Source organism: Arvicola amphibius, chromosome 1 (genome assembly GCF_903992535.2).
Source record: "Arvicola amphibius chromosome 1, mArvAmp1.2, whole genome shotgun sequence".
NCBI classification, from domain to species: Eukaryota; Metazoa; Chordata; class Mammalia; order Rodentia; family Cricetidae; genus Arvicola; species Arvicola amphibius.
Window position 1 is genome coordinate 158,387,283 of NC_052047.1, and position 13,357 is coordinate 158,400,639.

The 13,357-nt window shown below is 35.6% G+C and overlaps 1 protein-coding gene across 3 annotated transcripts in view; it reads right to left on the reverse strand.

Annotated features, from left to right (window-relative positions):
* The window catches only part of Vps13a (vacuolar protein sorting 13 homolog A), a 210,967-nt gene that overhangs the window by 29,289 nt on the left and 168,321 nt on the right, over window positions 1-13,357 (reverse strand). For all 3 annotated transcript variants that reach the window (XM_038349800.2, XM_038349819.2, XM_038349809.1), the window contains 7 exons: window positions 11,283-11,388; window positions 6,422-6,535; window positions 4,878-5,023; window positions 3,228-3,309; window positions 1,861-1,974; window positions 666-741; window positions 421-584 (listed from right to left, as the gene is read on the reverse strand). In XM_038349800.2, the coding sequence (XP_038205728.1) occupies window positions 421-584; window positions 666-741; window positions 1,861-1,974; window positions 3,228-3,309; window positions 4,878-5,023; window positions 6,422-6,535; window positions 11,283-11,388 (802 nt within the window). The remainder of the gene's footprint in view (window positions 1-420; window positions 585-665; window positions 742-1,860; window positions 1,975-3,227; window positions 3,310-4,877; window positions 5,024-6,421; window positions 6,536-11,282; window positions 11,389-13,357) is intronic.

A 13,357-nucleotide genomic window follows, 5' to 3' on the forward strand; every position in this document is an offset into this window, starting at 1 on the left:
TTCCATATGAATCTGACAAAAAAAAATCTCCAAGTTTTTTTCTTCTTATAGATCACAAAATTAACATATTTACTTCCTAAGTATTTAATTAAACAAAATGTTTTTAGAGATTATCTAAATATTTTATATGCCACATTACAATGTTCAATAGTAATTTAACTTGCGTGTCTATTTCTTTATTCATAAAATGTTGATTTAAAAGCTATTCTTGGAGCTAGAGAGATGGGGCAGCAGTTAAGAGCACTGGTTGCTCTTCCAGAAGACCCAGGTTCAATTCCTAGCACCCACATGGCAGTTTAAAACTGGCTCTAACTACAGTTCCAGGGGATCTGACACCTTCATACCAATGCATATAAAAAATAAACTATATATTAAAAAAGCTATTCCCTCACATGTTCTGAACCCCATGAAATTTCTTACAGAAACCAGGCCTTTTCCTCCACGAGTGATGCCTTCTCTAAGGCCAGCTGGCTGCTTATTCATTGCTTCCCTTCTTTTCTGCTGGTAGTCTTCATCCATTGTCATGGCTGCTACTCCTTTAGCCATCGCACTGGTGATTTTGGAGGCAGCACCAGCTAGACCACCTAGTAGAGAGAGTAATATGTTAGCTAGAGGCTCAACTGCGGTTGCTGTCTAGCAGTGCAGCTGGGCTTTTTGCTGCTTACCAACAGCTCCGCCAACCAGTGCTTTCAGTCCTAGTGCCATTCCCTCCACAAACTCTTCAGGGCCCTGGATGGCTCCCTAAGGTGACAAAACAAAGTGGCAGTAAAAGGATGAGCTCACTGATACATGGAATGTGATAGCAACTGGAAGAACAAAGAAAATGATACCAGCAAAAATTCTACATTTAGTTTGTAGGGTAATTTCACGACACTCAAATGTAAAGGGTACAACAGATCTTGTTCCAGATAAAGAAAAAAAAATGTTTGTTCTGCAGTGTAAACTACATACATGTAAATGGAGACTGCTCATTCATTTTCCAGCTGCCCAGCCTAAATAATCACATAGAAACTATATTAATTACAATACTATTTGGACAATAGCTTTGTCATATTCCTTGCTAGCTCTTACATCTTGAATTAACCAATTTCTATTAATCTATGTATTGCCATGAGGCTGTGGCCTACCGGGAAGGTTCCAGTTCCGTCTGGCATCTGTCTCCTACGCTACATGGCATCTCCCTGATTCTGCCTACTCTTTCTCTAAATCTCTGTTCTGATTTCCCACCTGGTTTTCCTCTGCTAAGCCATTGGTCAAAACAGCTTTATTCATGAATAAATAAAAGCAACACATCTACAGAAGGACATCTCATATCACATGTACAGTTCATATAGTATTCTTGGTAAGTTTTTAGAAATATTAAAATTCTTACCATTTCTGATTTCTATATCACAATGTACAGAATAAAAATTAGTTCTGCTTTGCTTTTGCTATGCATTTCTTAAGTAAAGTGGGTAAACTCCAAATATGTTTATGGAAACTATGAAGGGATGTAGAACAAATTCTTCTCTTTTATTTCCTATTAAGACTGCTTTGTATAGTACCAGCTTATATGGTTATATTTACAGTCACATACTTTTGTGCAAAACAAAATTACCATCCATGGTAAGCTTCCTTTTCCTAAAATCTAAACTCTATTCATGGTTTTATTTCAAAACAATACTTAAAGTTAGGGATCTTAACAAAATCTTAAGTTGAAATTTGAAGGAAAAAGGTAGAAATTGCTCCTATTAAGATAAATGTAATTTTGTAGGTCTCTCAAAACTAGTTTATATGGACAGTTTAAGAATTGAAATGTTTTATATTAAGAAATCATTACTTTATACTATTCATCATATAATACAAAGTTAAATATTTTACCTGGTAAGGTTCATAAAAAAATGCTTCTACGCCTTCTGAAAATTCTCTAATTAAGCCAAAGGGATTTCCCAAAACATCAAGTCCGAGAATGAGTACATACATTTGCTTAATAGCCTAAAAATAAAACATGAGTATCAACGTCATGAGAGGATAGTAGACACATCCAGTTTGCGCAGGCTAACATCTTTATTACAAATCTCAAGACCTAAACTTTATCACTATTCCTTTTTTGCATTTTATTTATATGGGTGTTTTGCCTCCATACATATTGGTATACCACATACATGCAGTATCCTCAAAGGACAGAAGAGGGTGTTAGATGCCCTGGGACTGGAGTTACAAAAAACTGTGGGCTGCCCTGTGGGTTTTGAGAATCAAACCACCATCCTCTGGAAGAACAGCAAGTGTTCTCCAGTTCTCTTATCTTGATTCTTCATTTAAAAATATAATTACTAAAAACATGTGTTTGTAATGTATGTGGAGGTACATACTGTGTGTGGGTAACTGTGGAAGGCAGGGTTCAACCTCAGGCATCATCTTGAGGAATACGATCATTCTTCTTTGAGACAGGCTCTTATGAGCCTAGACTGATGGCATGTAAACCCCAGTGATCATGTCTCTGACCACTCAGTGCTGGGACTGTAAGTACATACTAACAAGTATTTTACATTTTCACATGGGTTCTGGGGCTCAAACTCAGGTTGTCAAGCTTACAAGGCAAGTACTTCAAGTGACTAAGCCACTTCACTTCACTAACCTTATACTTAGTTTTTGAAAAGCAACTTGGTGTTACTGTGAAAAGAGATAAAAAGAAACTCTAGATTCCAGAGTCGAGAACACAGAAAAGGTGTTCCATTACTTGTGAGCTACTGCTACCAGCATCTTACAGATTTCCCAGTGTCACAAGCACATGGCAAAAGTGAAATGCATGTCCAGAACTCAAGTCTAAATCTTGAGATAGAGGAATCTTTCTAGAGTTGAACAGATTCACAGAAACTAGGTATGTAGCAGACTCAATAACTCCACACTAAAGATATTTGTGTTCATCAGTGACTGACAGTTTGAAGAAACTAAGCATGATGAATTAACATATTATTAAAAATATATGTATTTCTAATCCATACTGATTCAGAAAAAAATTTTAACAATATTTTTTATTTTGTTTTGTTTTACGAACAAGGACAAAAATTGAAATGGTGGTTTGGTTGAAGTTCTTATTAATAAATCTGAGGGGGGAAAACCATGTTTAAAAATTTGAAATCTGTTATTTGCTTTCCTGACACATTTATAGTGCACATGCATGGACGCGCACAAGGCCTGACTAGCTCACATATTTCTGTCCGTTTTTAAGGTAATCTCACACTAACCTGTTTTGAATAGTGTCTTATTACTTCAGATTGCAGTTCAGATGTTGTGCGGAACTGGTAGTTGAGTTCAAAAAAGGCAAGTCTGAAAAAAGTTAACGAATATATGTACATATACAAATATATATATATATATGCCTGCATGGAGAGGAAGAATTTTTTTTAAAAAAATACTGATGACATCTCCAGATTTCTCCCAATACATCTTGGCATATTCTAGTGAAAGAAATTCTCTAATGACCTGATAAAATCTATAACTCATATCCTATGGAAAAAACACTGAAGACCAAGACAAAGATCTCAGCCACGGACTTATAGAACTATTTCCCAACTCTGCTCTAAATGACTCCAAAAGCAAATGTTTTGACAAGCTGAGATGACTGAGGGGCCACCTGGGAATGCCCAGGTTTCTGCTGCTGTCTGCCGGTCTTCCTTCAAGGACTACAGCAGATGCAGTAACTAACTCACTAAGTGGAGAGCTCTTTTTGCTGACCATGAAAACAGAAAGATCCATTTCACTTTATTCTGATGCCTTCAGACCTGTGCTCTTGTGCTGACTGTTTTCTAGTTAGACTCAGAGTTGCCTCTGACTCTCATGCTGCTATTACTAAGCAGGCATGCTAAGACGTGTTACCTGGAAAGATCGTTCTTTTCTAACATAGTCTCTACGCAGACATGTTGAATTATAGTCAGATACTCCTGTAGACAGCTCACACTCAGGTATAAATGTGGTTTTGCCTGCTTTTGAGATGAGCTCTCACTCCGCTGCACGTGCTCACCGTGAACTCCTGAACTTCAGTCACTTCCCACCTTAGCCTCTCAAGGGCAGGACTGCACGGGTGTCCCACAATGTCTAGTCTTAAAAATAAATGCTCAACTACAATACATTTAAATTAATCCCTTCATCGTCCACTTCCTTCTATTCTGTTGAGTCACAACTCACTGAAAAGTCTTCATCTGATGGACTTGCAACCCTTATCTATTTTTTTATTTTTATTTTTTTAAAAAGAAAACAAACTACCTTTCTTTCATTTTGCATACCAATCCCAGATCCCACTCCCTCCCCTTCTCCCCCAACCTCCTATCCACTCCTCAGAGAGGGTAAGGCATTTTGCTTTGGGGAAGGTCCAAGGCCTTCCCTCCTATATCTAAGCTGAGCAAAGTATCCCTTCAAAGAGAATGGGTTCCCAAAAAGAAAGTACAAGTAGTAGGGATAAATCTTGGTGTCTACGGGTGGCCCCGCACTCTGCCCCACTCATACAACTGTCACCCACATGCAGAGGGTCTAGTTTGGACCTATTCCTTTTCTGTCTGCCCAGAGTTGGTAAGATCCCATTAGCTCAGGTAAACTGTTTCAGTGGGTGAGATCATATCTTCCTTCTTTTGAGGAACCTTAATTAAAACTAAGAGTTTCTAAAATACATAAAACTGAATATTCCACATCTCTTTTTCTTAAGGAAATTACTTAAAATTTATTCTTAACTAAGCCGTTAAGGTCAGATAAAATACTTGGTATTATTTTGATTATAACCCACTTAAAGACCGAAACCACAATTCATCCATAATTTTCAATATGCTTTTCACATTTACAAAATTTTTAGGTAAACATAAATGAGCCATTCATCAGTTTATAGATATAAGTATTAACCATACTTAAAAACTACATCTTGCACATCTGTAAGGGTGGCACCAATACTCTTCAGCAAAAGATTTAAAGAATGAACAGGAATCAGTCCTCCACGTTGTCCTGAATCTTTAGCTTCTTCTCTACCAGAGCTCAGTGAAACACTCAAATGTAACTGAAGAGATAAAGAAATGCATTGACGCACTTTCCTCATAGTGACAACTTTAACTTACACAAAACAGTTTAATATTGAGTTCATTAAACTATAAATAAGATCTTAAAGTTACTTGAATTATGCCAAAACCCAGTAACTAAGAGTTTAAGTCGAAATCCAACATACCTCTGTAATTTAAAATCTAATTTAAAATTCACCATTTAAGATGCCATAATTGAATTCTACTCCTTTTATATTTTTATGAGACAGATGTAACTACATAGCCCAGACTATCTGGACTTGGAATCCCTCTTTCCTCGGCATCATGAGTGCTGAGCTTACAAATACTATCACACCCATCTTCAACGCTATTCTAATGGCATTGTATTGATCCTAGGAAAATGTTTACTTAATATATTTGTTAGTAACATTAGTGACCTAGATTTTGAAGTTGTTAAAACCACCTATTTCCTAAAGCTTGCAAATTCAACTGTTAGAATTAGGTTAGCACAATACAATTAGTTTAAAAGCACTTTTGTGTTGTACTGCATGTGTGTATTTGTCTGAGTATGTATATGTATGTAAGTATGTATGCTTGTGCAATAATTTAATGTGCTATAAATAACTTGTAGAAATTATGTTAGCAATTTAGATTAGCACTAGCAAGATGGCTTAGTAGTATATAAAGGAGCTTGTTGCCAAGTCTGACAGCCTGAATTCAATCCTTGGAAACTGAATCCTACATGTCTCCATGTTTGCAAATGACAAGCGCACGCACACATTAGACTTAAATTTGGGCTGGCAAGATAGCTCAGCGGGTAAAATTACTTGCAAGGTAAGTCTGTCAAATTGAGTTCAAACCAAGAACCTATGGTGGAAGGGTTATCTTCTAACCTCCTATCCACTGTGACAAAGACAGGCCTATACCCACATATACACATTGTGTGCACACACACCAAACACTCACACACAATAACTAAAATAATTAAAACTTATAATTATATTCTGTGCTCAACTCTTTTTGTGTTGTAGTGTGCATGTATGCATGTGTACACAGGTTGGAGTTAGAAGATACTGACCCTCTGATTCTGAAGTCCACTTAATAATTAACGAATAAGTAAAACAACCATCATATATGAAACTTTAAAAATTATCACAATTTACTAAAAAAATAAAGTTAAATAACAAAAGGTCAAGATATAGACATAGGTTATATATAATTTCAATATTATTTCTAAATAATAAAATATACATTTTTAAAAATGTAAAGAATCAATTCCTCTGTTATTTATATCTGTAACTGTAAAACTATACAACTACTATGTTGTTATAGGAGATAATTTAAGTGCTAATTCCCTCAAACATCAAATCAATTCCTAACTATTTAGTTTAAAAAACAAAAAATGTTTATTTCCTTACCTTGATAGGAGATATATGGAAATACTCAAAGAGATTGATTTGAGATTGATCTACTGAAGAAACTGTTTCATACTCTTGTTCAAAGGTTTCTACATCCTTATGAAAATATTCAACCTATACAAGAAATATAAACACCAAAAGGACCTGCTTATGGAAGATATTTAAATTCAATACCTCACAGGTTAAAAATAACTCCTAACACTCAGAGTCAACATTACCCCAACTGGAAGTTACTGTATCAGAAGTAACATGTATTGTTCCTGCTAGAAAGTCTGCCACAAACCACATGATACATGGATCTTTTAAGTTTCTATTAAATGGTACCCAGTTTTTCATCATGTGACTACAGTTCCTATTTTAAGAGAGCACCAATACATTCCAGCAACATATCTTTTTGTGTTTATTTACTTTTTTAAACACAGTTCTATAACAGTCTGACTTTAGTATCTGTCTTGCAGCAGTTTTGAGGCCAGTAATATAAATGTAAAAAGGAGAAGGCACTAAACAATTTTGCATGAGGTAGCAGTGGTTTTATTTTTGGTAATCATTAACACTTCCTTTCCAAATATGCACAGACCTATGTCACTTCTGTGTCCTGAAAAAAGTCCCAAGAACTTGAAGTTACAGAAATTATGTAGTTAAAAAAAGTAAAAACTGAACAGATTCTAAATTATGCTGGATACCATTAAACATATTCACATAGGTAATTATACCTGTATCAAGAAGCAGAGACAGACAAAAATAAAACCAATATTTCTAATATTGCCTAAAACTCTCCCTAAGTTACTGAAAAATAAAATACATATCCAGGAAATGTCTGAATTCAGTCCAAGTACAACAGATGTAATAATAATATTAATAATAATAGTAATGTTGGAAAATACCAGAGAAAAATCTTAAAAGCAGAAAGCTGATTGTACAGAAGGTAAGTACTGATTTGTAAAAGTCAGGAAGGGACAGTACTCAGAGTGTTGTATGCCCACTGACTAGGCATCCAAGGACAGCAACACTACTTTTGGAAGTGAAGAAGCCATAAAGAATATTCCAAGATCAAGTCTGAGATCCATGGCTAGCTAACCTACTCACTACAAAAACGTAGTACTGAACGTTTCTGAAACTCAAAGCAAGTAACCACCTTAGTTTTGTTTCTGGTTCCTATGAAATACGTCAACACAAGTAATTTTAAGGGAGTAAAGGATGATCAGCTTACAATTCTAGGTTACAGTGCATCACTGTGGGGTAGCCACATCCACAGGCAGGCAGAGAGTGATGGCACAGAGAGTGGGCGTGCTACTTACTTTACTTTTTCCTCCCCTACACAATCCAGAACCCAAAGCTGGGAATGGTGCCTCCCACAATTTGGCTGGGCCTCTTCCCATCAGTTCCTGCTATCAAGATAGCCCTCGAAACCCAGACAGCATAGGCCAACCTAATTAGACAATTTCTCAATGGAGCGTCTTTTTCACAGGTGATTTTAGAGTGTCAAGCAGACAAATTAGCCATCACATGACTTCATACTTTAATTTGAATTAGAACAAAAGAGCAAAAATCACAGTGAAAAAGTAAGCATAAAATAAGCCACACTCAGAAAGGCAAGTATTGTTATTTCTCATATACAGAATCAAGATTTAATATAACTATAACTATAATTACAATTTGTAAGTATATATAATTATATATATAAATAACTATATGTGAAAAGAGAAGAGGAATTATGAGGAGAAAGAGGTTTAAAGGAAGAACAGGAACAGGAGGGAGAAAGGAGAGGAGGAAGGCAAAACAACTTAAAGTTTTTTTTCCTCTATGTATAAGCAATCAATTGTCTGTTCACCCCCCCCATATGTCTATATATTTAGAAAGATAACATAACGCATATTTTTCATTACTTTTTTTACATGATTCAACTAAGTAATGTATTACATATACTTATATTGAAAAGAGACTGCTGTACAAGTGAGGAGCTGAGTTTGATTCTCACAGAACTGAGGTAAAAAGCCAAGTACAATAGAGTGTGCTTGGAATCTCACCGCAGGGGAGGGAGATTCCTGGGGCTTGTTGGTCAGTCAATCAAAGCAAAGGAGTGAACTCCACTTTCACTTGAAAAATGTCAAACTCTGGCACTCACACATATGTGCACACATACACTCTCACATCTGTAAAAGCAAACACATGTGCACACACCACTATTTAACTAAAAAGGGAAGTGAACAGATCTCAAGGCAATAGCCTAATCTCCTACCTTAGAAAATTAAAAAGAACAAACACAAAAGCAAGGAGGAAGGGGTTATGAATTAGGAATAATTAAAGCAACACAGACAGTAGTAAAACAATAGAACAATTAAAATGAAAAACTGATTTTTGAAAGAACTGTAGAGGGAACTTTATTTCAGGATTTACCAAAATAAATGGCTTATAAAGAAATACCATCAATAATTTTCTGCCAATAAATTAGAAAACTCAGATGAAAGACAGATTCCTAAAAATCACAGTGAAGTGAAGAAACTGACCATTCAAAATGATCTCTAGGAAGTAAGGTGTGACCCTAAAACTACCTGGAAGGGAAATGCTAGTACAGCTGCACCACCACTGAATTCTAGCAAACATTTCAAGAGGATCAGAGTTTCACAAATGCCTCCAAAAAGGAGAGGAAGAAGAGACATTTCTTAATCCATACTATAAAGCCATTACTATTCCAACACAAAAACCAAAATAAAAAAGACACAACAACACCTTAGACTACTATATTTTAAGAATATGAGCATAAAAGTCTTTAGCCAAATACTGGGAAACCAAATTTGTCTGCATGATGTATATGAACAATATCAAATAAATGTAAGTATTAAATACACCGTCAAAAACTAGGAAGAACTCAGGGTAACCGAACACTGAAAATCTTACTCTATGATCAGAAACAATCCACCAATGCATATTTCTCATGGCTGTTGAACATCTCACTAGCTTCAAGGAAGGCAAACAGGGATGAAAAAAGCAAAAGCACATGCACCAAAACCAAAGAAATAGTACTACTTTTCTTAGATGATCTGGTATTAAATAGGAAAGCCAAAAGATACATAATAGAGGCAACAAACTAACTCAGTAAGTTGTAAATGACAAGAGCTACATATGAAGAGCAGTTGTATTTCTATATGTACCAGCATTATAACCCCACGCTGAAATTATATAATATAAACAACTTTATGCATAATAGCCCAGCAAAAATAAATACCTAAGAATACATTTACAGTGCAATATCTATACTCTGAAAATGACAATGAATTGTTTCAAGAACTTGACAAGCTGATTTTAAAATTCATATGGAACTGCAAGGGCTCAAGTTAGCCTAAATAATCTTCAAAAAGAGCAACAAAGTACTGGATCATATCCCAATTATGGAACTCACTGACAATGAGAACAATTAAGGCTGGCAAAATGACAGACATACAGATTTCAGAAATAAAATTATTTTTTTTTTGCAAAATGAATCCAACTATGCAATAGTGGAACAAGCAGTGTTTCAAAACATGCTGCTGAGGCATCTATCAGTTACTTCCAGAACTGGGGTCTTTATGTCACACATACATAGAAATAAGACAAATGGATCAAAACGTAGCTGTAAGAATTTAGGCTTTAAAGACTTAGCTACATGGTAAAATAGTTATGACACAGGATTTAACAAATTATATTTAAAAAACATATTAAAAGCATGAATAATAAAAATTATTTTGTACTTTCTTAACATTAAAAACTTCTGTGCTTCAAAAAACTCATTTTTTAATTCATTAGAAAATGTTTGAAAAATCATATGGCTTGTCAAAGACCAATTAGGATGCACAAAGAACTCCGGAAATTGAACAGGAAGAAGACAGCCCATTATATAACCTGGAGAGCCTGAGCAGACACTCTCCACTGAAGATACACACATCGCTAGCACATCAAGAGATTCTCTGCAGGAGGCTAGGTTGGCTCAGTGGGTAAAGACACTGCCAAACCTATTTTGGCACTCATTGTGGAGAGGTAGGAGTGTGCCATAACATGCATGTGGAGGTCAGTGAACAGCCCACAAGTAAATAAATGTTTAAAAAAACTAGCATCAATATCAGACATACAAGCCCCAGTGAGGAGCCAGTTTCTACCCACTAAGATAGCCAGAACAAAAACCACAAACAGTAATTGTTGTAGGTAAGGTTGAAAAATCAGAGTTCTCACATTCTGAAACTAAAGATGGTAAGATGGAAGAATGGCAGAGTCACTTTAGAAACTAAAATTTTAAAATAATTGAACACATGAAATTATCAGCGAATTTTTTAAAAGATTAAATTTGATTAAACACAATTACTACGTTACTTAACAATTCTACTCCTAGAATAGTCTAAGTTGACAGAAAATTATGTCCATAAAGAACATCATCGTTCTAGAAAAAATGTAAAAGTAATCCAGATACAAGTGAGCAACAAACAGGTGCAGTACAACAAACCCAGGTAAAGGATTGTTAGTTGGAATGACATGTTGATACATGGTACAACACAGAGAAGCTCTAAAAACATGCCAGGTGATAGAGATTGAAGGGAGCTGGAGGAGAAATGGGGATTAATATGATATTTCATTGTATACATGTATGAAATTCTCATAAATAAAAAATAATTATGAACCAGCAGCACATGGTATGATTCCGTGCATCCAAATGCTACAGGGAAAAAACACATTCACATTTATGTACTATACAAACATTTAAGATGTGCTGAGAGACTCTTGAATTTGATCAGGTAATAACTACAACTTTACCTACAAAGTTTGGTAATATTTTCTTAGACTTTCTCTTTTCATATCCTTTCCTGTCAGATGCTGTCACTTTAAGTCTTACCTCTGTGTTCTCAGTCACCTCAGCTTTTGTGACAAGGTCTGCTATGGCATACACAAACCCAAGATCCAATCTGAGATCCATTTCTTGAATCAACACTTTGAAATACCTATATTAAAATGTTAGAAGCATTCAATTTTTTTCAAGTAAATAAATTAAGAAATTAGACGAAATAAATTAAAACTTTGAAACCTGGGACTAAAGAATGCAATGAACCATGCTATACTTTAACATCATGAAACTTAAGACATGAAAGTGGCCACAGAAAAGAAATTGACTTGTAACAAAAGGTCATGGAATAGACCATTACATAACAACAATAATGAATAAACAAACTATATGAGACAAATCATTTCATCTAAATAAAAATTTTAATTAAAAAAGCAAGTCCTATAAGTCTTTTACAGTTTTAAATATTTTGAGAAAATTGGGCATCAATGCAGCTAGCTAGAGAGATGACCTCATTCACTGCTCTTCCAGAGGATTCGGGTTTGATTCCCACCACCCACTGAATGCTCATAACTGCCTGTAACTCTAGTCTCATGGAATCCCATTCCCTCTACTACTGCAGCAACCACCTGACATATAAAAAGGTGTGCAGACATATATGCAGGCAAGATGTTCATACTCATAAAAATAAAGGCATAAATTTTAAAGAAAAGTAGAAAATAAAAATAAAAGCAATTTAACCATGCATATACAGTCAAAATATATTTATTTTTAAATTTGATCTATTATCAGTGTGCATGTGTGTGGGCCATGTGTACACATTACATTGTATAGACAGTTCTCTCCTTCCACCATTATGAAGGTTCTAGGGATAAAACTCAGGCTTTACTAGGTTGTGATAGTGTCTTTATACACTAAGACTTCTTCATAATACTGATCCTTGCCGGGCGGTGGTGGCGCACGCCTTTAATCCCAGCACTCGGGAGGCAGAGGCAGGCGGATTTCTGAGTTCGAGGCCAGCTTGGTCTACAAGAGCTAGTTCCAGAACAGGCGCTAGAAACTACAGGGAAACCCTGTCTCGAAAAACAAAAAAACAAACAAAAAAAAATACTGATCCATAATACTGCATTTATTTTAATTTTTTTATTAGTATTTATTGAGCTCTACATTTTTCTCTGCTTCCCTCCCTGCCTCTTTCTTCCCCCTTCAATCCTCCCCCAAGTTCCCCATGCTCCAATTTACTCAGGAAATCTTATCTTTTTCTACTATCTGCTTCCCATGTAGATTAGATCTATATAAGCCTCTCTTAGTGTCCTCATTGTTGTCTAAGTTCTCTGGGATTGCGGTTTGTAGGCTGGCTTTCTTTTGCTTTATGTTTAAAAACCACCTATGAGTGAGTACATGTAGTAACTGTCTTTCTGTGTCTGGGTTACCTCACTGAAAATAATGTTTTCTAGCTCCATCCATTTTACTGCAAAATTAAAGATGCTGTTTATTTTTCTGCTGTGTAGTACTCCATTGTGTAAATGTACCACATTTTCCTTATCCATTCTTCAGTTGAGGGGCATTTAGGTTGTTTCCAAGTTGTGGGCTATGACAAACAAAGCTGCTATGAACATAGTTGATCACATGTCCTTGTGGCACGATTGAGCATCCTTTGGATATATACCCAAAGGTGGTATTACTGGGTCTTGAGGAAGGTTGTTTCCTAATTTTCTGAGAAATTGCCACACTGACATTCAAAGAGGTTGTACCAGCTTGCATTCCCACCAGCAATGCAGAAGTGTTCCCTTTTCCCCCAAACCTCTCCAGCATAAGTTGTGATCAGTGTTTTTGATCTTGGCCATTCTTACAGGTATAAGATGGAATCTCAGAGTTGTTTTAATTTGCATTTCTCTGATGACTAATAATGTTGAACATTTCTTTAAGTGTCTTTCAGCCATTTTAGATTCCTCAGTTGAGAGTTCTCTGTTTAGGTCTGTACTCCATTTTTTTATTGGATTATGTGTTTCTTTGATGACCAGGCTATCTTCAGTACTGTAGCTCTGTAGTAGAGTTTGAAGTCAGGGATTTTGATGCCTCCAGAAGTTCTTTTATTGTACAGGATTGTTTTGGCTAGCCTTGGTTTT